Source organism: Aspergillus tubingensis (assembly GCF_013340325.1).
Source record: "Aspergillus tubingensis WU-2223L DNA, scaffold_6, whole genome shotgun sequence".
Taxonomy (NCBI): Eukaryota; Fungi; Ascomycota; class Eurotiomycetes; order Eurotiales; family Aspergillaceae; genus Aspergillus; species Aspergillus tubingensis.
In genome coordinates, this window is record NW_023336280.1 from 2328965 (window position 1) to 2353112 (window position 24148).

The following is a 24148-nucleotide window of genomic DNA, read 5'->3' on the forward strand; positions in this document are numbered from 1 at the left end:
TCAGGGGACTGGCGGATGAAAGGGGAGTCTGCGACTTCAGCCTTGCCCGGGGGTGGAGCTTAAGAGGGGGGAAAGACAAGAAGGGAAGGGAGCCGAGAGTGCCAGACAAGCAACCAGCCCAGCGTCAGGAGTTAATCCGCAGCTTATCGCCCGCCTACAGATTGTACACCTGAGGCATCAACACCGGCCATCATGATTATCCCCACAGTTCAGTTTGCGCATGTCTGGATCGCTCACTAGTCGCGGCTGATTGAATACTTTTACTGCCATCCTGCATGTACGAGAATTGTCTTTGACATTGACACCCTCTATCTTTATAAAAGATAACCTAAACTTACAGCTTGCTCTCTATGAACATCCTTCAATATTAGCAAGGTCTCACACGCCTTGCTTTCAACCAACAGCACCTATATATCTAGACAAGAAATGCAACTACTCTAACCAGCCATGGTCTATATCTCTTGCCTTTAATGGGCCTACTGCTGCCCAGTCTCCTTCTGCTTACGCTCCGCCTCCCGCTTCAGTTGGTCAGGCCGGCGTACCGCGATGTCCTTCGGCCGGAAATCACTGAACAACGTCTTGAGCACATTCTCAATGAGCCAGCATCCCGCGTAATCGATAATCATCAGAACAGTCAGTGTCAGTTTGAACTCGGTGCTGAACGGGACCAGGCGGAGCTTCTCGTTCAGTTCAGGCACGAATTCGGTTGCACAAGAAAAGGCGACACCAGATGCCGCAACCAGACCCCAGTACATAGCCTTGTTCTCGCGAATAGACTCTCTGAAGGGGCGGCCTTGGTAGTTGATGGAGAAAGTCGAAATCTGCTGGATAAGCTGCAAAAGATAGATGGCACTGTTGAGGAGCGACGGCTCGAACTCTCCCTCCAAATCAACGTCGGATTGTCTCCTGCGACCGAGTCAGTTATGAACAATATAGGACCTATACCAATGCAGATGGAAACTCACGGCTCGATGCTGTATACATAGTTCGACAGGTAGATCAAGGTGGCGATGTGGATGGCGAACTGGCCGAGCACGGAGCCGATGATGTACACGTTGAAGATGTTTGGCTGAGGGCGCTCCTTCGACAGACCTTCAACAGACTGTAGTAGATAATTAGTGTCAGGCATCTCTAATGTGATTTTTGATCGCCTACCTTTGCACGAGAAATTGACAGGAAACAGACACTCATCAGCATACCGCTGATAGTCACCTGACCGTCACCAAACTTGATACCGTCCAAGTAGATAACACTCAGACTGTAGGCACTGATCAAACAGTTCAAGGCAAGGATCTTGTACATCTGAATCGTTGCGACCAGTGTGCAGCGACCCTGACGCAGAATGTTGGGAATAGCAACGACATTTGCCAATTTGCTGGTGAAGGGTGCAGCGACAGAGGCATCACCGAGTTTGAGGGTCGGGGGTTCGTTCTCATCCAACTCCTGCTCCATCATGGAAGTAGTAAGCTTATCGGCAAACCCAGCAGCTGCCACAGAGGCTTGTTGCTGGCGCTGTTGATGAGGAGTCAAGTTGGAATTCGATTGCTGCAGAGCACGTGCACCAGGAGATGTGATGGTGGGGATCGCCTCTGCTTGGGCCGACGCAGCCTGGACGGTGGTACCCTTACGCTGCGCTTCGCGTTCCATGGCCTTTTGATAGTGCGGGTTGCTAGGACCTGGAGGGTAAAGGTGCGCGATTTGCACAGGCACGGGCGGAGCCGGCTGGTTGAAGCGCTGCATCATGGAAACCTGCTTCTCGTAGATTTCCTTCATTTTCGTTGTCCGATAGTGCTCAGCAATCTTTGTGAGATCCTCAGGGGAGCCATTCAGGAGTGCAACACCGACATGGGCTTGCTTCAGGGCACCGACATCGTTCGTTCCATCACCGCACATCAAAGTCGTATAACCAGCATCCTTGAGACCAAGAAGAATGTCCTCCTTCTGTTTGGGGGAAACGCGAGCATAGACCCAAGTGTGACGAAGGAGGTCAGGAAGTGCCTTCTGGCCCTTGAACTTGGCCAAAGCGTAGCCCGTGACACAGATATCGTTGGTTTCCAAAATACGGCGATCGAGATCCTGGGTAGGATCAACATCAATATTGAGCTTGTCGTCGATACTGCGCCAGACCAGTCTGGTCCCTGACGTGTCGTGTTCGGGAGCGTCAAGGATCAACACATCACGATCCACAATTTCAACTTGGCGAGCAACGTGCACGGCAGTCAGAGGATTGTCACCAGTGATCATGACGACACGGTGGCTGCTTTCGTTGAGCATACGAACGGCTTTGATGGCGTCATCCTTCAGGGGACACTGCAAGACGAGGAAACCGGCGAAGATCAGGTCAGATTCCACCTCTTCCCTGGTGTAATTGTTGATACGAGCGCGAGTGAGTTCAGCTTCATGAGAGAGATACTTGTAAGCGAGGGCAAGGACACGAGCGCCGTTGCGAGTGAAGTACTTGAAAGTTTCCTCGTAGTTCGGCGGGGTGTCGATAAGCATAGACCTAATGGTTTCGGGGGCACCCTTGACACCGACAAAGGTTGATTTGACCTTCTTGTGCGTGCTGCGGTCATCGGAGACAATCGTGGCGATGGTACTCTGACGCTTCAGTGCGGAAGAGAATTGGAAACGTCTGATAACCTGGACGGACTCGGGAACCCGAGAAGCCGTGGCCGAGACCTTGCCGGTCAGGGTGTCATTCTTTCCTAGTGTCCAGCCAAGCCATTTCAGCGTGGCCTTTTCCATAGGGTCACCAACAACCTCGCCCTCATCAAGCTTCACTAGTGCGTGAGCGCTGGCAAGAACCAGAGATGTATCGAGTCCGACATCGCTGCTCTTGGCGAGTTCAGTGTGGGCACCATCTTTCTCAACCTTTGCGCCTGCCTGACCAAGAGTCAGACCGGCAACACCGTCGACAACAAGATCCTCCCCGGTCAAAGTACCGGTTTTATCAAAGCAGGCAACATCGACCCGGCCGGCGAAAGGAATCCGGAAAGGCTCAGTGCAAAAGATGGCAAACTTGCTCAAAGCAGCCAGACTAGTGTTGACAGCAAGGCTGAGCTCCATAGGAAGTTCGGGAGGTACGACACTAGTGATGATGAGGACACAATCCAGGAGCAATTTCGACCTCTTGCGATCCTTTGCCACACCCTCCTGCCAAACATACCATGAGGCGGCAATGGCGAAAATAAGCAGGAATAGAATAAAGAGCAGGGCTTCCACGTTGTTGGCAGACACCCGCTCGGTGGAGTAGATCATGGTACGCACGAGACTGCCCTGGCTTGTTTCAAAACCGGTTTTCACCACAACACCAAGCGCGCCAGAATCGGGCGTGGGAAGAATACCGGAACCATCGTGAGACTTGGCAATATCGTCTGATGTGGTGTTCGCATGAGTAATCTGCAGGACTTTGGTTCCTCCGTGTACGAATGCGTTCTTGTCCAATCCATCCGGTTCGATCAGGTCGTCGCCGGGCCTCAGTTGGACGGACTCCTTCAGAAGTGGTGTACTCTCACCAGAGAGCATAGCCTCGTTAACGATAACACTTCCTTCGATCAAGAGAATATCACACGCCACACCACTGTCCTCCTTGGTTCGGTTAACCGACATCAAGTCACCGGGCAAGAGCTTGTCACTGGTAGTCTTCTGCCATTGTTTCTCCCGGAAGACCCAGACTTCATACGGCTTAATACTCATTCCGCGGAACTCATTGAGCGTCCGCTGGCGCTGCCACACCACCGTGCTCTCAAACATGACAAGCATGAAGAGGGTAAACAGAGAATAGTACCAGTACTCGTCCAACATCCACAAACCAACACAGAAGATTTGGAAAACGAAGAAAGGCGCAACTGCGTGCTCCTTCCAAAGTTCAACAAAACCCGGCACGGGAATATCAAACGTGTTATCGCCATAGTGGTGCTGAATACGTTCGACCTCTTCCTTGGTGGTCAAGCCTTGGGTCTTCTGGAAGGTCTTGAGGGCAGGCTTGGGCTCAGCGTCGAGGACGTAGGACAAGGGGGCGAAGCATCGGCGTTCAGGGTAGTAAAGAAAGCGGCGCTTCTGAAACAGGAACGAGACCGTCTTCTTTCCACCCCTGGTGTCGAAGAGCAATGGGCAGACCTCAGCCGAACCAGCATTAGCTGCGGGAATCACCTTGATAAGCCGAGCGGAGTCGATCGATTTAGCCTTAGTAGTGGTGAACAGTGTTTGGATATCGATGTTCCAATTCGTCATCAGCCACAAAAGCGACTGGACCGTGATAATGGAGCCAGCATACACAAAGGTCCATTCTTGACCTTGAATGTATGTATCGTAGCGTTCAGGGGAGAGATAGAAGGCGAAGAATGCAGGCCAGATGATCAGGAACGGCCATACATAAGTGTGCAACTGAGTGGGAAGGGGGTTATGGAGAGAGGAGTATTTGATCTGGGGATCTTCGACGAGTCCTGGCCTGGGCATCATCAACTTGTCAGTAAGCGGCCGGTCAATGCACGCGATACAGCGAAGGTGTCTCGACTCACATGGTGACACTCGAATGACCACGACGCGGGCCAGACGACGCGAACTTGAGAAACCAAGAAAGCCTCAATAGACCATAGGAAATAAAGGGCCCAAAGCCTTGAAGCCACCAGTATATCTCCGAAGTGCAGGTCGAAGAGGAAAGCGCGAAGAAGCCACCTCGACAGTATAATTTTGGGATTCGCCGCCGAGGATTGAACGTACGGAAGGCCCCGTTGCTCGCGATTGGTCGCCGCCACGTGCCGGGACGGAGCTTGGATTTTCCCGACTTTCGCTGGTTCCGATAAGCAGGCAATCCTGATAGCAACTAACTACTAATGATTACGGAGTTTCACTCCGTATGCTGATAAGAGTGATCCGTTCAGATGGTGAGGACTTGACTATTTTGTCCACTTTGCAAATCGAGCCTACGCTACTTAAGTTCGCCGTCTTTGCTTAGCGAGTTGGCGCTGAGGTGCTACGTAGAAAGTCACCGAAACTTCAGCCTCGGACTTTAGGCCTAGCTAATACTCGTGATAGGCACTGGTAGCTATAGATATGAAGACGCCAAGATCTGCACGGAGTTGTCATAGGTTCTTTACACACCAAATGAAGAGGTTTTGACGTTTGCCTCTCAACATAGAACGCCAGGGTTTCAGTGGCTCTGTTGTTAGATCCAGTTCGGGACGATGGCATGTGATAGATTACTACCGTTAACATCATGATGCGAAGCAGTCAAGATGGTTGCGCCGGAGCTGAGAATGGTTTATGCCGCATAGCCTTTTCAAGTAATTGTCTGATGACGCGAATACCACATACGATATAGACAATGAAAATACTATAACTTATCAAGATTATAGATTAAATAGCATAGAAGATCAACTTCTAGGCCTCATCCGTCGTGACAACAAATGACTTATGTACATTGACCCCGTCCCATGCGCCTGGCTTTGGATTGAGATTTTCCTGACTACTGTGCGGGCTTCCCTGAGCTGTTTGCACGGTCGTAACAATAGCCCTAGTGTCGTCAGGGTTCAGATCCGGACGCCAGAATTTGGTCGAGTTTGTGGTATGTTCGCTTCGCGAGGCATGTTGACCGTTCATACTCGAGAGCGGCATACTTCCGGAGGTTTTCTTGCTGCGTGTAGGAGAGTAGCTGGTTCCGCCCAACCAGCGGAAGAGAGGGCGAAGGGTGACGAGGCAACCTGCTGTAATCCCGAGGCCCGCTTCGACATTAGACCATATAGATATCTGAGTCGTTGCGTCTTTGCTCTCATTAGCGTTACGAAGCCTGGTAAGAGTGGCTGACTGTCAAACTTACAGAGGAACTCGGCGTCTTTGTAGGTGGGAAGGAAAGGGATACGGACGATGACACCTGCGCTGGCACTATTGCGAGTGTTAGCAAGCGATCGTGTATGTATGATGATGTCCAATCCGTCTTACATGCACCCCAAGCTCAGGATACCCGCCAACGCGGCCTTGGTTTGGCGACTCATTTGTAATTTCCACACCAAGAAAATAGGTAGCAACCCAAGGGTGAAGTCGCAGAGCATCGCAGTGACACTGTATACGTAGGCAATATCGAGGAGTTTATCAATAGACATGCAGTGTCCGGGTTTGGTGCGTTGCCAGAAGTGTGACACCGGTTTGCACTCGAAGGTTAACATGAACCAAAATACGAGGCCCACGATGATCGACACGCCTACCACACACCATAAGAGGATGGTGTGTACTCTGGAAACAGTAAGACGGAGGAGGGCCAGCGCAATGGAAATCCTGGCGACAACAACTGTCACGACGTAGCTCGTTTGACCTAGCCACCACCACTTTTCAAATGTAAGCGAGAGAATTTGACGTGATAGTCAGTGTTCTTACAAAAAGGGCGGTTTCAAGATAGCCGTCTTCCAGTTGCTCGAATTTCTGGCCCATGCCGTACAATGAGCCAGTAATACCACATAACGCAAACAGGATGTTTAATCCCTTATAGTGAATTAAAGTTAACATTAACAGACTCTCTAAAAAGAAGCCGATAGTACATACCATAGCGAAAACCATCAGCGCATCATCCCACCCAAATGCGCGCACCAGCCGCAGCCGAACGAAACATCGTAGGCATACGGCAATGAAGGATATCCCCAAGAAAACCACAGTAACGATGAATATTGACTCACTGCGGCCCTTGAATTCGATCATGGTGGAGCACACAGCGGCGTGAGTGCTACAATCAACGAAGGTCGCAGGCTGGAATCGGGTGACATTGTCTCCCCTGGTGTGGGAGGAAGAGAGTGTGAGGCAGCCTAGGCCGGGGTAACTGTCATTTAAGTGGATATATAACCCAACTGGCAACCGTTTTAGGGGTAGCCTGGAAGGGGGAAAAGGTTTGACGCTAAAAGGCTGGTCCACGCATAAGATTCTTAACAAAGTACCGTCTGCTCAGCACAACCGCCCAATGACGAGAAAGCTGATAGTCTCCGAAAATGCCGATGGAGCCCGGGTCTAAGTCTTGGTGCTGCCATGTGGAGAGGACTGGATTATCTGCTTGCCATTGAGGATCACTCCAAATGTACGGCATATGTTCTGGTGCTACGGAGTACGTGGGTTAGACTTTCATGTAAGAACTAACTAGTAGGAGGGACAGAGATATCGGCTGTCGGGTCAGTAGCCGCCTGTGATCTGGTACCGAGGTCTATAGTGGCGGACGCTGAATACTGAACAACAGGCGGATTGTCTGGCACTTTTGCTCGTCATGATTCCATATTAGTCTATCTGGATACTATCATCGTATGGAGCCTTGACATTGGATCCTATAGGATAGGAAACAAGATCCATTAGATCGACCCTTGGGCAGCTTGAAGCAGCCATTTTGTGTGCCTTTGCCAGTAACGGCAAATGTACCTGGGCCATAGCGGAGTCCATAGGGACAGAGTGGGTGCTTGGTTCCTAGGTGGGTTTTCGGTGACAGTCACTTGCTCTCCGTTTGAAAAATCGAAAAATGAATTCATGTAGGAGAGGAATAATCGGCTATATGCTATGCCGACTGCACAAGAGAGCAGGTGGGCTGCGTGACATGTTTTGGCCCTTTGGGACTTAGCCCACCTGGGCTCCACACTGCCGCAGCAACGTTTGCCCCAAGGGGCCTGGGCGCGATGAATAGCAAGAAAAGATTACATTATAATATTTGGCAACTGTAGTGTGTTTTGCGCAGAAACAATAGACAGTGAACCACAACTCTCATTTTCTCTGTTGGGACCCTGCCAATTAGGCCTCACTGAGCCTGCGAGGACGAAGGGAAGGTAAGATTCCGGTGGACTCGGCAGAAAAATGAGATTACCTCAAAAACCCTGCCGCGTGAGGATTCCCTGCTATGCATCTAGGTTATTGGTCTCCTAGGGACTTCCCTGTCATCATGCCTAGACTATTAATTATAGCGTGTAAGTCGGGCGTTGATCACCACAGCAAGCACATAATGTCGCCCACAATCACCAAACTCGAAACGACAGAAAAGCATCCCTCATGGCTGCTGCGCTTTACATTAACGGGCAAAGGATCTCCAGTTCACTGCCGATGACCACGATGTTAATCAAGATAGAATCAAGATAGGGGCGAATCCGACGATTCAAAGAGCCGGGGCTTTGTCCTATCTTCGAAAGAGTAATGATTGACCGGGATCTCATTGTTCTCATGGTGATCAGCGCAGTCCGCTTGTTTTACAACTTGCCTCCCTGGGAACAGAATGTGTTTGTTCTGGGCTCTAGAATTTCTAGATCCGTCCTTCCCGAAGATTTAGTCTACGGGAAAAAGCAAATGTTGGTTGCAATAGCTACAAAGTAGCACAAAGCATGTTGCTTTTCTCCTTCTCCTCTTCCTCTTCCTCCTCCTCCTTCTTCTTATCCCTCCATGCCTAGGGTGTCCATAGCACCAGGAAACAATTAATCAGTCACATCCGGGCACGTTTTGAAGAAGCACTCCTAGGGCGTAGAGTAGCCAGAATGGATGCTCCCGCTGGACACGGCACGGAAGTCGAAGTGTCGAAGGAAGGAAGGACCCGTGCGTGCCGAGATTCCCCCTCTTTGCCCTTTCATCGTTCGGCAAGCCAGCCCCAGTATCCCCACACCTGTCCAGGCATCAGATGTTGCCGATCCAATAGTAGTAAAAAGGATGGAACACTGCAACATTTCCGCAACAACAGTAACATATTTAGCTACTCCCAGGCATATTCTTCACGACAGATAATCGATTTCCTATCGTTTGTCAGAATCAACGTACACCTCGCCCATCAAATCTCCAGCTGACATGGTCTTTCGTGTGGGAGACTCGACAGTTTTAGCATCATCTCTCATTTCGCTTAGGGCCTTAGCTCAGGAGTTCACGCTAACATGTCTAGCCCCAAAGACTAACCGCCCACCTAAGGCTTCAGATTTTAGACGCCTTGCCAAACCCAGCTAGAGCTCCGATCGCACTGTAGTTCGCCATCTACTTTCCATGGTGCCGACCTGACCAGCTGAACCCGCCGATTTCCAGTGTCCAGTTTGGCTAAACAAAATCGGCCCCTACCGTCATAGGTACTATATCTATTTCGGGAATACTTTGCGTAGATCATGCCAAAGTATCGGCGGTGATACTCTTTTCAGTGCATGCTGTCATCCTACCTTAGCACTTGATTATGGAGCTAGCTCTGTGGATATATTCTTCCAGGAACATGGTTCGGTCCGTCCATGGTTCAGAGGCACGGTGGCAGCAAGAACAATCGCAAGTTAACCACGGGTTGAGCTGCCCTGACATGCGAGAAATACTATCACACACGTCGATCAAAATAATCTTTTAGCTTTTTGAGGCTATTTTTGGTCGATCTTGTTAATTGTTGTTGAGGCGACTACGTACCTGTATATGCGTACTCACGTGCCTGGCACTCAGGCCGTCCACACAAAGGACCTCTTCGCTTTGTTTATTAGAAGCACCTAGATAGCTAATCCAACACTCTTTTGCCGCATCTTCTGCGTTCGTTTGCTTGCATTTTCGTTGTTCCGTTGCTCTACACGTAATATCGCGCCTCAACAATTATCAACAATCTATCAAAGCCTACATACATGCTGCCGGCAATTCCGAGCTCGTGAACACCCGAAAAAGTTCCAGGCCCCAACGCCAAGGTATCTCGATCATCATGTTCTTTCCACTGGTGCCGAATATGTCCCGTTACTTGCGGTCCCGATGTTTAACCGTTGGCACCGGCTCATCCTCTATCACTTGCAGACGATATCTCTGGTTGACATCCAATGTCTGAAACGCTGGCTGTCAGCATGTTGTTTCATCCGATTGAGGGGTAACATCCCACCGACCCGTTAGCCGTCAAATATGGCTTTGGTGTCAGTCTATTTATAAAATCAAGGGAGTGGGGCCTACTATCTGTTATCAATGGTTTTAGGATTGGCTTTTTGATAGGGATTAAAATGCGATTCAGTGCGACTAAGGGGATGACCCCTCGGTGAACCACTATTTTGTAGACACCAGAGAGACGGAGATATCAGTTATATCTCGATATTTCTTCAAACTGACGATCTGAGGTCTCTCGGAGAATGAAAGATGCCAAGGTTCATCTACCATTAAACTAATGAAAAGAACAGGTTTCCTGAGCTCGCCCGAACAGGGCCGTATCCAATAGACAAATTCACAGACAGTGATTTTAGTTCATTTATGGAAACAACGGGCAAAGAAGCCTGATATGAGGTTGGCACTAATCACTCAACACCTCACGTGGGAATATCTTCAAAGGGGACTATTAAGCTCACAATCAAGACATTCCAAAACCCTTTTGGAAGATGAATATGAACTGACAGGTCATCAATGGCTTCCAACCATATAATCAAAATCCAAAAATCTAAGGCCAGTTTTACATGCACCTAGCTCCTATGGTTGTGAGTCTTGCGATGACATTACAAGTACTTTCGCTGCTACGAGACAGAGCAACACCAGATTGCATCAATATCCCTCACCATGTGGTGTGTTGCAATAAACGATGCTCATTTTAATAACATGGAAGTGCGCCAAGTATCATATAAAAGCTAATTATAGATTGTTAAATCTGAGAATCAATTGCCATGATGCATCAGCGCAAAGGGAATGATTCTGTACGAACAACAGGAAGTAAAGACCCGGCCACAGAGCAGGATCTTGATTGCGAATCTTCGACTCAACGACGACGTGATCAGAAGGTATCACTATTGAGACATTGCCAACAAGCTATTGCATCCCGATTTACGAGTGGTTGGTGAAGCCTAGTGGTTTTGTTCAGTGTTTGCTGAGCAAAGCATGAATATTGATAATTAAATGCCCTGCAGCGAAGCAGAAATTGTGCCATAGCGTAGTAGAAATAACTTGGCCAGATGTTTATACCCTCTACATTTTCAAATCCATATATGAATATTTTGAGCATGCTACGAGGAAAGAACAGTACCCATCTCGATTAGCTCTTAGTTGGGTTGCTATACTCTGGAAGAAAGGTTCAAGGAATGTATTGGGCGAGACTGCGAAATCCTTCGGAAATCCGTCCTTACAACTGAGTCACCTTCGATGAAAGCAAGAAGCTAGCATGAAATGGCTTATAAATTTCCAATCCTTCAGGAGAGGTGACGTTATATTGTTTTGCAGTACCAAGGAAGTGAGAGCCTTTTTAGGCCCCGGGTGCAGCATATAGACTCTTAGACCATCCCTCTAGTGAAGCTTGACATAAGTCCGGCCTATAAGGCGACATTAAAGCTTTGCCGATCATCATAAGGCGCAAATTGGCTTGGCCTCATAATGAACGCCCAAAAGGCGTATTAAAAGGCTGCGTAGAGAAAAGTGATGCTCGCTACTCTAGCCTTGTTCTGTGATATTAGCTGCTATTATTTACACCTGAAACGACCGAACCCCCCAAACTAGAAGACGATCAATTCAAATTAATCAAGTAGCTAGTAGTCTTCATACTAATTGACTCAACTGTCGACACCATACATCGTTGAGCGAGAATAAATGTCAGCTTTTCATTACGTGCATACAAAGTATATTGTGATGTGGGCGATGGTGATGCTAACCTATATGAAGGACATTCCCCCAAAGTCTTTCGAAAGACTTCACTAGCCCGGGAGAGGTGTTACCTTGTGCCTCGCGAGCATGATACTCTGGAGGAAACTCAAAATATGGAGTACAGAGTATAAGATCGAGTATTAATTCGCTCACGGATGTAACCAGCCACTAGTGGATGATCTAGTGATGCTTTGTAGTACTAGTAGTAGTGTGGAGGCCTAACAGGGATCTATGCTCCTAGATTTCCCTGAAACTTGGTTCTCAATGTAACCATGTAAGCCTTGTAGTTTTACTACGTAGAGATCAGCTTCTTAGTCAATGCTATTTTGTAATATTTTGGTCTATCCCCAAGTCGTTGTTTTCGAATGGCTTCATAGTGATGGGGAGGGGAAAGTGGAGATTAGAATCTCACCTATGTAGAGCTAAGCAGGGGATCCTCGCTAGCACCGACCCGCAGACACTTTGACTTGAGCTGAGTCCACGTAATTGTACTCTCCAGGAAGAAAAAATATCCCCTGCTTCTGAGCGGGTTGTAATCGAAACAAGAGTAAGAAATTTGCACATTGTGTGTTCATGCTGCACATAGGCATCAAAGCAATGTTCAGTCACCCATCGTCATTTGCTAATGTTTCGCTTCCCTTACCAATATGCACGCCTATTACTGCTTTGAAAGGCATCATGATCGATTGTCATTGACTTCTACATATATGTCCACCGTTTTTCTGACCCCATCAGCCGGTGGCTGATCCTCTGTCAGCCCTCTAGTGCTTTCCGTGCTCTCCGCATCATCCCTGTTTCTGCGAATTGTATCATCCTGTATGGTACACAGTCTGTTTTGCGTCGTATCAAGTCTAGAGAACAACTCGGTAGCTCGGAAGCCTGGAAACAAAGCAGAACGTCTTCTCGCTCGAGAGCTGTAGCCACCTTGATTCCCGGATTTGGTTCTGGAACCTGTGGCTCCTTGAGTGGTGCTGAGTTCGATCTCGGACATATGGACGCCATTCAACCCGGTTTTGAGATTGCTGAGGATGCGATAGACCGAAGGCATGCAAGCTGCTATGATGCTGAGGTACATTATAAGTCTGCGATGTTCTAACATTAGCTGCGACCGAATAGAGTGTGATAAGATCCTCTTCTCACTCATTGCAAATGTCTACATCAACAATTGTCCCTGTGAGATAAATGTTAACGTTTCGGCTGCCTTTGCCTTCTTTGCGTCGAGTGCCCGGAAACTCTTACATGTTGGATCAGATGAATGTAGATATGTCGGAAGATACACCAGTTCAGTGATACTGACCGCCACCACGCTTCATGATCATTAGTCTGCAATCAGCCATAAATACTTGGAAGGACCCAGTTCTCTTACACAAGTCTTGTGGCAAATGAAGCGATGATTTGAAGACGCTTTTGCAATGTCATTTGCACGCTCCAAATCATAATCAGTGGAATCACCACCAATGCCAAGTCTGTGAGGATGTTGATGATAATGATTGGATAGTTAATAGCGCCCTGAATATGGTTAGGTAGGAATAACTTATACGATCACGAATCTTACCTGACCGGCACACTGGCTAGGTAGATACTCCCAGTGCGGTCGGCATTGAAGAGCCGTGGCAAAAACTGCAAACACAGTCCATAGGCCGACAACTATGATGTTCATCATGTTGGCTCGTCTGATGCGCTGACCTGGTGTGAGCCTGTGAATCAATCGACAAGTGGACAGCTTTGAAAGTGAAAGGACAGGAATAAGAAGTAATTGAGCGGCATAGGTGAGCTAATAGAAGCAGCAAACAAGTAAGCTTTAGGATCCATACCAGTAACTGGAGGAAATATGGCCAACCTTGTTGTACGTGGAGAAGTCAGCAGTGGAAAAAGAAGATGCATGTTTCCCAAGCCCATGGTCAACTGCAAATTGAGTAAGTAGAGTTTGAATAAAGGCAATAATCTGGCCATAGAAACTATTAGTCGTGCTCTTGGAGGGCAAAACGGGTTTTCTACTAAGGCAATCCACAGAGGTGCATCTGTGCTTAAGAGCACTGTCTTTGTGCATAGGGCAGTTCCAAATTTGACGGCGACGATGATCAAAGTCACGAAGAAAAAAACAAAGGCCACGAGTGTGATTGCTGGGCCTCTGTTATAAGGTGTTATTATTTCCAAGGGTGGTAGAAGCTCAGATGATGATGACGAGGGCATGGCTGTGATAACATGCTAGAAAAATCCCTCTCAACATCGATGGTTTAAAGAGAAGCAGACAGATTGGGAACCAACAGGAACTCTTGCTACCTCCATATATAAATGCTCAATGTTACATCAACGCTAAGGCTGACAGGGACATGGTTCATTTACTACTAGTAAGAGATTGCCATAACTGCAGGGTTTTGTTGGTTTTATGAACCTAGTAAATATGTTAATTACTATTTAATAAACCAACGACAAAGGCAGCTTTGGGGCACCGGTCTAGATCAATCCGCACTATGCGTAGTACTCAGACCAGAACCACATTAAAAAGATGTCGGGGTCTATGTGAACGCGCAATCAGTGTCGGTAGCGTAGCAATGAGAGACAAAAGGATAGAATCCTGTTTAGTTCACATTCCAGTCTGGCACTAATTCGGGATGGTGGCTACCACCTACAGTAGCTAAAGCCGCCGGCCGGTTACGATCAGGGATTAATATATCGCCCATGCTTAGTTACATCGCATAGAGCAATTAGCTTCGCCCACTAATTGTCCTAAATGCAAAGCTATCCCGCTCGATTTGTGTGTTTTGTGTTTTCTTTTTCATCCTTGACCTTCTGTTGTTTTGCTTTTTCTACTGGCTTAACGTCTTGAAACAAGCGTCTACCCTATCTAGCACGTTTTCTTTTGATGATTGCGAATCATGGAATACGACAATAATCCAATAGGGCTGTCTAGTCCCGCAAAAGGGCCTCATTCGATGAGCATAGAAGATCCCCCACCCCCATCTTCCTATCAGTATCGAGGGAAGCCACGGCTTGAGGTGAGCAAACAATTTCTATGTTACTTGAAACCTAGTTCTCTCACTGAGCGCTATTGTATTTCAGAGATATCTCGGTTTTCTACCTATGCTAGCATTTGCCGCAACCCTACAAGCATCATGGGAATCTTTAGGATCTAGTCTTCAGGCTGGACTGTTGAACGGTGGCCCAGTCGCAATTGTCTACGGCATGCTACTGTCCTTCGCTGGCTCCCTGTGCTTGACTTTGTCTATGGCAGAGATGGCATCAATGTACGAGTGGACTCCTACGATGACAAAAATATGCGTCACAATTCGTCTCCCTAATCGCTGTATACAGTAATCCCGTTGCCGGTGCTCAGTATCACTGGACGTATGAGCTCGCGCCATTTGCACCTCGATTCTTAAGCTTTATCCAAGGTGAGTTACTTCCCTTTCTGAAAAAAAGCTTCGATTTAAATGGCTAATATGTAATTTTACCATGGCAGGCTGGGTCACGGTAAGCCTCCAGTAAACCGATGCCGAAGATGACAGTGGACACACTCTAATCAGACACCACTTCGTGAATATTAGGTCATAGCATGGTGGGCCAATGTCGCCGTTGGGCCATACCTAGTCGGCACTGAGATCCAAGGACTACTTGTGCAGAACTACCCTTCCTATGAGCCGGAAGGATGGCATGGGACTCTCCTAGTGTTTGCAGTCCTCTTCCTGCCCTTGTTGGTCAACATCTTTGCGCGCCGCCTCTTAGCACCGGTCGAAGTGCTATCAGGTGTCATTCATATCCTATCATACCCGGCCATTATGGTCGTCATGATTGTCTTAGGGCAACGGCACACGAACGATTTTGTGTGGACAGAATTCGTCACCGATCAGAGTGGATGGCACAACAAGGGAGTAATCTACTCGATTGGGTTGCTGACAGCGGCGTTCACCCTAAGCAGTCAGTCTTCCTTGCCCATCCATAATCTCTCAACATGCTAACCTTCGAAAACCCCCAAACAGGTTTCGACGGCGTCATCCACATGTCCGAAGAAGTCAACGACGCACCCAGAGCCGTCCCCCGCTCAATGGTCTGGGGCCTATGCGTGAACGCCATCCTTGCCTTCGGCTTCGCCATAGCCTTGCTATACACCATGGGCGACTTCCAAAAAGCCCTCGACTCCCCGACCGGATACCCCATCATCGAAATATTCTACGCACAAACCGGATCAAAAGCAGCCTCCAGCGCAATGATGCTCCCGATCCTCCTCTCTGGCTGCTACTCCTCCTTCAACGTCCTAGCATCAGTCAGTCGACTCACATGGGCGTTTGCGCGCGACGAGGGATTCCCCTTCTCAACGTTTTTCGCACATGTATCACCCCGATACAAGATCCCTCTGCGATCTCTTTTCCTAGTGACGACAATCACCGTCCTGATTGCCTTGATCAACATTGGTTCTTCGGCTGCGTTCAACGCCGTCTTGTCGCTGGACACTCTCGCCCTTTATATCTCCTATTTGGTCCCGATTCTGTTCATGCTGATCAAGCGGGTTCGCTTCCCGGGTGAGATCCGCTATGGCCCGTTTAACTTGGGGAGGTTCGGTATTCCGATTAATACTTTTGCCATGCTGTACGGTACTTATATTACGATATTCCTTCCGTGGCCTGAAACTCAGCCTGTCACGGCGAGCGGCATGAATTATGGTGCCCCGGTTTTTGGCGTCGCTCTGTTATTCGCGGTGATTGACTGGTTTGTTAGAGGACATAAGAAGTGGAATGGGCCCACAGTTATGGCGGCGCCAAAGTAGCGCTAACGGGCTGTTGATTAAGGGATGGGAGCATACTAGTGGGATATATAGTGTGGGCGGGGATGGGTTGAGACGTCTGCGACAGATGATACCACTGCTACTGGGTTTCGGTTTCGGTTTCAGTTCTCTTTCAAAAGTGGGTTGTATGCTTGCATGCTGATAGGATAGCTATGATGATGACATGTCCAAAGATGACACAAAATAGACGATTATTTGTTCCAGCGTCCATCACAGAGTAGAAAGGACGACCTGGCCTCAGCAACCAATTTCGCGCGATTCAAAAATCTAGTTATCATGCAAGGAGTCTCAGACTCTTTAGAAAATATATACATCTTTAAAAAGCGCCCAGTAAATATGCCAGATATTCCTCACAGTATGAACAGATGTTCCTTATATCTACCACTTCGCCTCCTTACGGCCCTGGAACTCCTTGAGGATGGCGACGTTCTTCTCAAGAGCCACCACCTCGGCGTTCAGGGACTCGTTGACCTTGGCCTGGTCCTCACCAAGCTTGGCGTAGAAGTCCTTGCGGTAGGGGGTAGCCGACATAGCAGCAGAGAAGATGGGCTTGATAACGAAGGAGTGGTGGGGCTTGAGGGTGTTGCCGTAGGCTTCACGGAAGGAGTCGGACAGCTCGGTGCTGCCGTTGTTCAGGTTGTGGCGGAGGGCCTGGGCGGTGAAGTCAAGACCTCTGTAGCACAGGACAAATTGTATGTTAGCATGTGTAACTCAAGTGGCAGGTATACAACGACTCAATAGCCGTTGAAACACAGTGGGGTGGGGGAAGGTGGGTAGGTAGACATACCTGACAAGCCAGAGCAGACCTTCAGAAGCGACGTGCTTCTTGGTCTTCAGCTCGTTGACAACAAGAGCCTGGAGAGTCTCAGACTCAGCGGGGGCAGCCAGCTGCCTCTCCCTGACTTTCTGTGAATAGAAGGTAAGCTTCCGATAGCAACTGACTGCGGGGTACTATGTATGTTCAAACCTTGATGTTGTTGGTCAAATCACTCTTGACAGGAGTGAAAGCCTTGGAGCCGAGAACGTCTGAATGAAGAGCATCAGCACTGTCACTTTCTTATCAAAAGACGAGACCAATGGCATACCGAAAAGAGTGGTGAGGGACTCAGCAGCTTCAAGGAACTCGGTGGTCGAGATGCCGTTGTCGTTGGCAGCATCGATCTTGACGTCCGCGAAGGACCTCTTCTGTTGGTCGAACCAGGTAGCAGACATGATGACTAGTAAAAAAAATGAAGTCTAACAAAGGTAGAGAACAAATATGCGAAGAGGAAGTGAGCGATTTAAATAGATACAATCAGGGGGTCCAGGGGAAGGAAAAGGCAACGTGGAGGGGAAGGCGGCAGTTTAACAACAACGACAGGCGGCCTGTCACTCTCTCCCACTCTCACACACCGCCGGAAGCGGGACACGCAAGCGGTGAGGCCAATCAGCGGGTCCATTGCCCCTGATCAATCTATCCTTAGGTAAGACACGGCACAAACAGTACAAACTCCCTCAGCGCGGTCACGGGATGGGTAGCGACGTCATCGTGTCTGTTGGCCTGCTTTGTATACCCTCTGACTTGTTTAGTTACTCTCTAGTTAGAACCTTCATCCTAGGCAAGTATGTCAGCGATAACAAGAGTATTAACCTATATAGTCTATATGCACCTTGTAGCCTGATAGTGTTGAGACGTAGCTCTAGTATTGTATACCATGTGACGGCTGTTACGGATGTCGCAAAATTAAGATGTTATTGCGATGGTCAATTTACTACCCTGGTATCACGGACCCCTTCAAAACCGTTTACTTCACGCTCTTTGAACGAATTGTCAAGTAGCACATAAAGCATGTCATCATTAGGAGGGAAAATACTACTTAAAAGACAAAACAATGCTGCCGAGAAGTGAAAGCCCAGTCGTAGAGACATGCCATATACCAGGATGATATCTCATTAAAACCGCGCTGCATGTCGATAAGCGCTACCCATTAATCAATCCCTTCAACGCCAAGCTCAAAGCATACGTTGCATCATTCAATGCATTAACTTATCTCATGGTCGGCTGGAGCAATGCGACTACCAATCCTTTGCCAGCACACTGTCTGAAGCGTTGGAACCGTCCATCTCAATGATCCCACTGGACTGAACGCTCTGCACATCAGTCGCAGAGGGAGGCCTATCAACCTCAACCGGTTCGTCGTCCAGTTTCTCCGTGCGGCCATCTTCCGATTTGTCAACCTCCTCCCAGTCATCGTCAGATCTGATAGAGAAATCCTCCATGTAGCTTCTACCGCTACGTTCGGTCTGGTCCGCGTTAACCTTTTGCTTCTTAGTCTCCGGTTCTCCGTTCAAGGCAGGATCAACGGTCGGTGGGTCGGGAAGCTTTGCTGCGAGCATCTCCGCCGATTTCGAAGACTCACCGTCAGATTCGAGTTGGGATTCGCGGTCGCTGCTGGCGCTAGGGGCACCCTGATCTTCTGGAGGGAAGAACAAGCTAATACTGTTAGCCATACCAATACCATCAATATGTCTAGGGCAAGTCATGACTCACGGAGTAAACTTCTCGTAGGCTATCTCATCCTTGCGCTCAAAGTTGCAGAAGATGATCCGTTCCAGTTTTCCGATGTTGCTCGGAATCTCCATGAACTTCCGTGTCTCATCGAGGACGACACGGGCAGCTACTTCACTTGGATAGCCGTACACACCTGTGCTGATTGCTGAAAAGGCAATGCTTTTCATGTTGTTCTCCACGGCAACCTCCAGACTGCGACGATAGCAGCTGCGCAGCAAAGACTCCGGACGCTCCCTCCCTCTTTGTAGTTCAAGGTCATAGATAGGCCCAACAGTATGAATGATTCGTTTACACGGAAGGTCATAGGAAGAGGTTATCTTGGCATCACCGGTGTCACAGCCATCGAGGGTGCGGCATTCCTCCAGCAGACTAGGTCCGGCGGCGCGGTGAATAACACCATCTACTCCGCCTCCTCCAAGTAGAGACTTGTTGGCTGCATTCACGATACAGTCGACCCCTTCCAATTTGGTGATGTCGTTGCGGATCAGAGAGATAGTGTCGTTCAAAGCCTTGGAAGGCTGTGCGAGCGGAGAGGAGACTGGAACCAAGCGCTTGAGTTTGTATAGGAGGGAAACGGTCGGAATCTCAGCGAGAGGCACAAGTGGAGGAGCCATTTTTAGGCAGACAGCTGGTTAGATAGATCAACTCAGTAGTGTGAGTAATTGGAGCAGATGATGACAGGTTGGTTGACAGTAAACTGAACACTCGCCACAGAATGTGCTCGGGCTTAATCAAATTTTCTTGTCGTATCGTGGGATTCAATTCGTAAATGTGTCGTAACTGGCATTAATCACTGATGTAACAAAGATGATGACGATGATGATGGTGATGGACTGGGACTTGATGTGTTACTCCTAGTAGTTGTTGGCAAAGGAGGGGAGCTCGACTGCACGTGATGGCGCTGTGATACCCTTTATCTTATCGGCGGTGTTCTGAAAGCGGTAATGCTCGCATGTGATCAAGAGCTGTCAACCAGATAACCCTTTCCCAGTATAATAGTGGATGAAACTCTACGATTATGCCATTGTACATTCTATTAGCGATGTCCTAATCTGGGTTCGCCAATGGAAGCGTAGACTAATGTCGTTCACCCAGTAATCCATCGTTATCACCAAGAAAGTCACAGCAGCAGTTGGGTTGTTAGCTACCGATGGGGGAATGCTTACTTCTACCTTCAAGAAAGAGTTAGGAGCACTAGTTTATTGTTTGATTGCCATATCCCATTTGAATATAACTCTCTACAAGTAATATCCCATAAGTATCACCGAGTCTGTTTTAAGCGCCTTCCAGGTGCCTTCCACAAACCTTCTACTCATACCTGACATTCACGCTGCATGCGACTAATGCCTTTGAGGAAAAACCGCATAAATCCCCAAAGTGCACCTATTACTACTCTGAATCAACAGACACATCACAGTAGTATTAGTCTCAACCAGCGATGGCACGATCTCAGTTAGTTGACGTTGACAACCCTCAAAATTTAACCGAAGCCAATAATTGCCCAAGGAGCAGCAGCAAGGAGCTCTCCTGTGCAACATAAGGGAACGCCAGGCAAGGACACAGACCATGATAAGGAAAAGCGGAGTACGTAGTGTACTCAACCCCAATACATGACATGATAATGAAATGTCAACATGTCAGAATGATAGATAATAATGCACATCGGCATGATCGGAGCTGTCATGATGTCATTTCAACTAACCTGACAATATCGCACTACTTACCCCATCCATAAGAATGTTAATTTATGACTCGGTCCGAGCGCCCTTGCGCCGCCACCACCCTTGAGCTTCTTTTACCCCAATATCTTACCTATCTCAACCGATATGACTCGTAGAGTATACAGCGCACACAGGCGGCATGTATGCAATCATATATGTGCAATAACTCCCAGATAGAAAGAAGCCACAATCTTGCAATCTCATGTCGTGATTGGACCAGCCATGAGCGAGGCGAGCTAATGCAAGGGCGCGCGCGGCGACTGGCGGCACGCGATAGTGTTCCATCGATCAGAGATCGAGGTCAACCGAATCATGATGGCATGAGCGCAAGTAGTATTACCTTTTTGGGCCATATTTTATATTGTTCACACCTCATGAAACTAAGCCAGGTATCTAGATACCTGGTTATAATGCAACAGTTGTTCAATATGAATAAGTTAGCCACCGGATAAGTCCCAGCGCCTCGGTTCTTTATCCCGGCCATTGTATTCCATGCATATAATGATTTGTGCATGGAAGTTTCTCAATCTGGTTATTGTTTGAATGAAACAGATCGGGACTACTCTCCGATCTCCCTACAGTACTCCACAGCCTGGGTATGTGCCGCCGGTGTCGGTCGAGCTGCATCGGCCCCTGCTTGTTGCTCTATACTATTCTCTGTTTGATAAGCATAAGCGAAACTTGACTAGCAGGGGTCCCTGTGCATGGAGGACGCTGTCTGGAAGTCATGTACATATGTTAGTCAGTTGCCTTTCCCGTTGCCTTTTTCTTTTCTCGATCGTTGAGGGTGAGGGATAAGCAAAAACAAGGATATGTTAGGCTGAATGACAACTTGAAGTGCTTCTCAACATGACAGCTGTCATGATTGCCTTACAAAGACACAATAAAATCATTTTAGGCAGTTGTTCAGTCTCAGAAAAGATGCGACCATAACATGTTAATTACGTATAATTTACTATGACTAAGATGAGGAGGGCCCAGAACGAGACAGACTATACTGGAAGGTATTATGTTCAATTATAAAACCGCCCACATCGGGAGTAAATTACCGCGAAAAGTAAGTAGGCTATATGTTCAGCGACGTTAAGAAACTAAAACTCTTTAAAGAGTGATTGAAGGAATACTAGAACTAAGAAAAGTAAGGAGCGACGGACGAACTTACCGAAACGCAAAAAAAAAAAAAAAAAAAAAACAAAGAAAAGGTCTTGTAATATTCTTCCTTCTTGGGAAAAGGCCTGCTGCAGCAGTGAGTGAGTGAGTAAGAATCAGATAGGTTGTTCTGCGCTGCAAGAATGCGGTAACTACACCCCGCCCCTTCTGCCGAGACATCGCAGCGATCTCGATCAGCGCGATCTTAAAAACTTTCCCTAAACTGTCTTGTTCCCGGTGAAAGTGGGGCCATAGGTTCATCGCGCCCTTGTGCACCGTAGCACAACATACCATGAGATCGCGAACCCAATTCCAAATTCAAATTCCCTTGTTGGGGAAAGAAGATTTGTCCGAAAATTAAGGGGATAGACCAAAACACCATTACAAACAGGGCAAGAAAAGAATTTTTCGTGAATTTCTTTCTTTCTTTCTTTCTTTCTTTCTTCTCCTCAATTATCACCCTCCTTCCAATTCCCCTCTAGCGGTGATGCTTGGCTTGAGAATTCTTCATGCTTAAAGTAGTACCCCATCTAAAATTTAAGATAGCCAAGCGCCTTCCATTACGGTTCTTTGTTCCATCCAGTCAGCGGGGTTATCCGCGGTGGGGCTATGTGCAGGAAAACCCATTTGGTCGAGATCTGATGTCTTGTCCATCGAGCCACCATCGCACGCTAGTCGGGAACCCAAGATGAGTGTTACCTCTCATCCCGTGGGATCGCTTGTTCTAACCCTCATTTGGTAAAAGCTCCATGCTGCTGACCGATAGATCGTAGCACTGCCCGGTTTTGAAGATGGGGGAAAGCAAAACAAAGCGTAAGAAAAAAAAAAGTCTAGGTTCGATTTGTCGATTGTTGGGGGAGGGAACGGACGGGACCCGCGGGCTACGATTGCGATGGAAGAGGAAAGGATACGACGGGACCTAAACTTAGGTAATACAAGCTTCAAGATAACCAGTGTGGATATCATTGGGAGGGATGGAAGGAAATTGGGAAATCCTTGCGAAGCTCTTACTAGAAAAAGCAACATCCGTATGGGAATTGGGGAGTCAACGTAACTGGGGAAACTATAGGACCACAACTGGAAGCAAAGAACCATTCAGGAGGAATAGTGAGACATTTGAAATTTCAAATCTTGAGATGGGGTTGGGAAGAGAAAAAAAAAAAAAGGCCTAGGTATTGTTATCCACCCACAACCCGCTCAGTCTGCACTTCTTACGTGCATACTTGCAGGAGGCTTTTCCTAAGGCATCCTAGCAGCTTGACTTAGGCAGCCGTGCATTCCGGTCTCCCTCCCGGTCTGTTTTTTATTTTTGTTTTTTAACTTCTCCCCCTCGTGTTCATAAGTCATGGCTTGTGGTCTTAGAAAAATAGTATGAGGGGCGCACTGCTGGCTGAGTTGGCACTTATCCATTCCAGGAACTAAGTGAGATTTAGTCTATCCATAGATTTGGTGTCCTTTGGGTCATGATAGGATAGAGTAACTTGGTGACTTGGTTAAGTAGTAGGCTGGGGCCCGATTAGCGAGTTCCGTTCTTGGGTCGCATGAATCGCACCACTAGATACCTTAAAAACTAAAGCCCCGTCCCACCAATCGCATTCCAACGCCTCGATTGACACGAGGCGTGAGACTACTAGTAGATACACGCAAACCTGCAGATACAAGTACGTATGAAGGTCTAGTATGTAACACTGGATGCATGTAAGGTCAGTTACATACACACTCCGCTACAACTCCAATACATCCTTTTTATTTTTTTTTTCTTTCTTGTACATACAGCATACATGATTTACCTAACGCAGGGTTACGCTGCTGCATGGCAAGTGCACATATGAGCATACAGTATGCATGCATGCATGCATGGAGCAGAAATGTAATATTCAGTTAATCTGACTGTTCTGCTTGGGATACATCAGTTGTTCAAGTCAAGTCTCATGCAGACCAAGTAGAGCGCTGCCAAAAAAAAAAAAAAAAAAAAAAAAAAACAAGTTTTTCCAACACTACACCGAGGCATCATGCAAAAAGGTGCCGCGTATGTCAAGTTTGACTATTGCTGTCGTGTAACAGCGGACTCATGTTCTGATATATGCCCGATCATAAAGTGTCAATGTCCTTTATCAAAGACCTAATGCCTATAGTACGTGCCATGTAGGGGCGTACCTACATGATAGTGATGGGGACGTCATGTTTCACAGCATAAATAACATCGGGCCTTCAAATCAGACAAGACTGGCGTATGTAATACGCAGGACAGGGGTCTGGTATGGATGTATGTATGTATGCGAGCAGGTATTCGCATACAGGGGCGTATGCATCGAGATACCGACTATTACCTACTACCATTACTTAGTAACAGCCAAAATCAGTTCTAACGAGAATCGGTGAGGC

General features: G+C 47.8%; 5 protein-coding genes across 5 annotated transcripts; 1 reads left to right on the forward strand and 4 right to left on the reverse strand.

Annotated features, from left to right (window-relative positions):
• Positions 1-476: 476 nt before the first annotated feature.
• On the reverse strand, positions 477-6690 carry AtWU_04542 (ion-transporting P-type ATPase SPF1; the record flags this gene model as incomplete). Its single annotated transcript, XM_035499653.1, has 9 exons — positions 477-906; positions 966-1102; positions 1156-4450; positions 4521-4792; positions 5428-5762; positions 5819-5883; positions 5941-6323; positions 6373-6477; positions 6538-6690. 9 exons carry the CDS (start codon positions 6688-6690, stop codon positions 477-479), a joined length of 5175 nt encoding a protein of 1724 aa, XP_035355546.1.
• A 5545-nt stretch (positions 6691-12235) lies between these two features.
• On the reverse strand, positions 12236-13752 carry AtWU_04543 (uncharacterized protein; the record flags this gene model as incomplete). Its single annotated transcript, XM_035499654.1, has 7 exons — positions 12236-12641; positions 12700-12730; positions 12799-12866; positions 12926-13068; positions 13115-13333; positions 13400-13504; positions 13558-13752. 7 exons carry the CDS (start codon positions 13750-13752, stop codon positions 12236-12238), a joined length of 1167 nt encoding a protein of 388 aa, XP_035355547.1.
• A 686-nt stretch (positions 13753-14438) lies between these two features.
• AtWU_04544 (putative amino acid permease) lies at positions 14439-16324 on the forward strand (the record flags this gene model as incomplete). Its single annotated transcript, XM_035499655.1, has 6 exons — positions 14439-14558; positions 14623-14807; positions 14875-14954; positions 15023-15033; positions 15108-15477; positions 15540-16324. 6 exons carry the CDS (start codon positions 14439-14441, stop codon positions 16322-16324), a joined length of 1551 nt encoding a protein of 516 aa, XP_035355548.1.
• Positions 16325-16720: 396 nt separating this feature from the next.
• On the reverse strand, positions 16721-17554 carry AtWU_04545 (GLTP domain-containing protein; the record flags this gene model as incomplete). The annotated part of the gene is made up of 4 exons (XM_035499656.1): positions 16721-17015; positions 17130-17248; positions 17310-17368; positions 17428-17554. The coding sequence occupies 4 exons, from the start codon at positions 17552-17554 to the stop codon at positions 16721-16723; spliced, it is 600 nt and encodes a 199-aa protein (XP_035355549.1).
• Positions 17555-18397: 843 nt separating this feature from the next.
• AtWU_04546 (macro domain-containing protein) lies at positions 18398-19507 on the reverse strand (the record flags this gene model as incomplete). Its single annotated transcript, XM_035499657.1, has 2 exons — positions 18398-18815; positions 18873-19507. 2 exons carry the CDS (start codon positions 19505-19507, stop codon positions 18398-18400), a joined length of 1053 nt encoding a protein of 350 aa, XP_035355550.1.
• Between the last annotated feature and the right edge of the window lie 4641 nt (positions 19508-24148).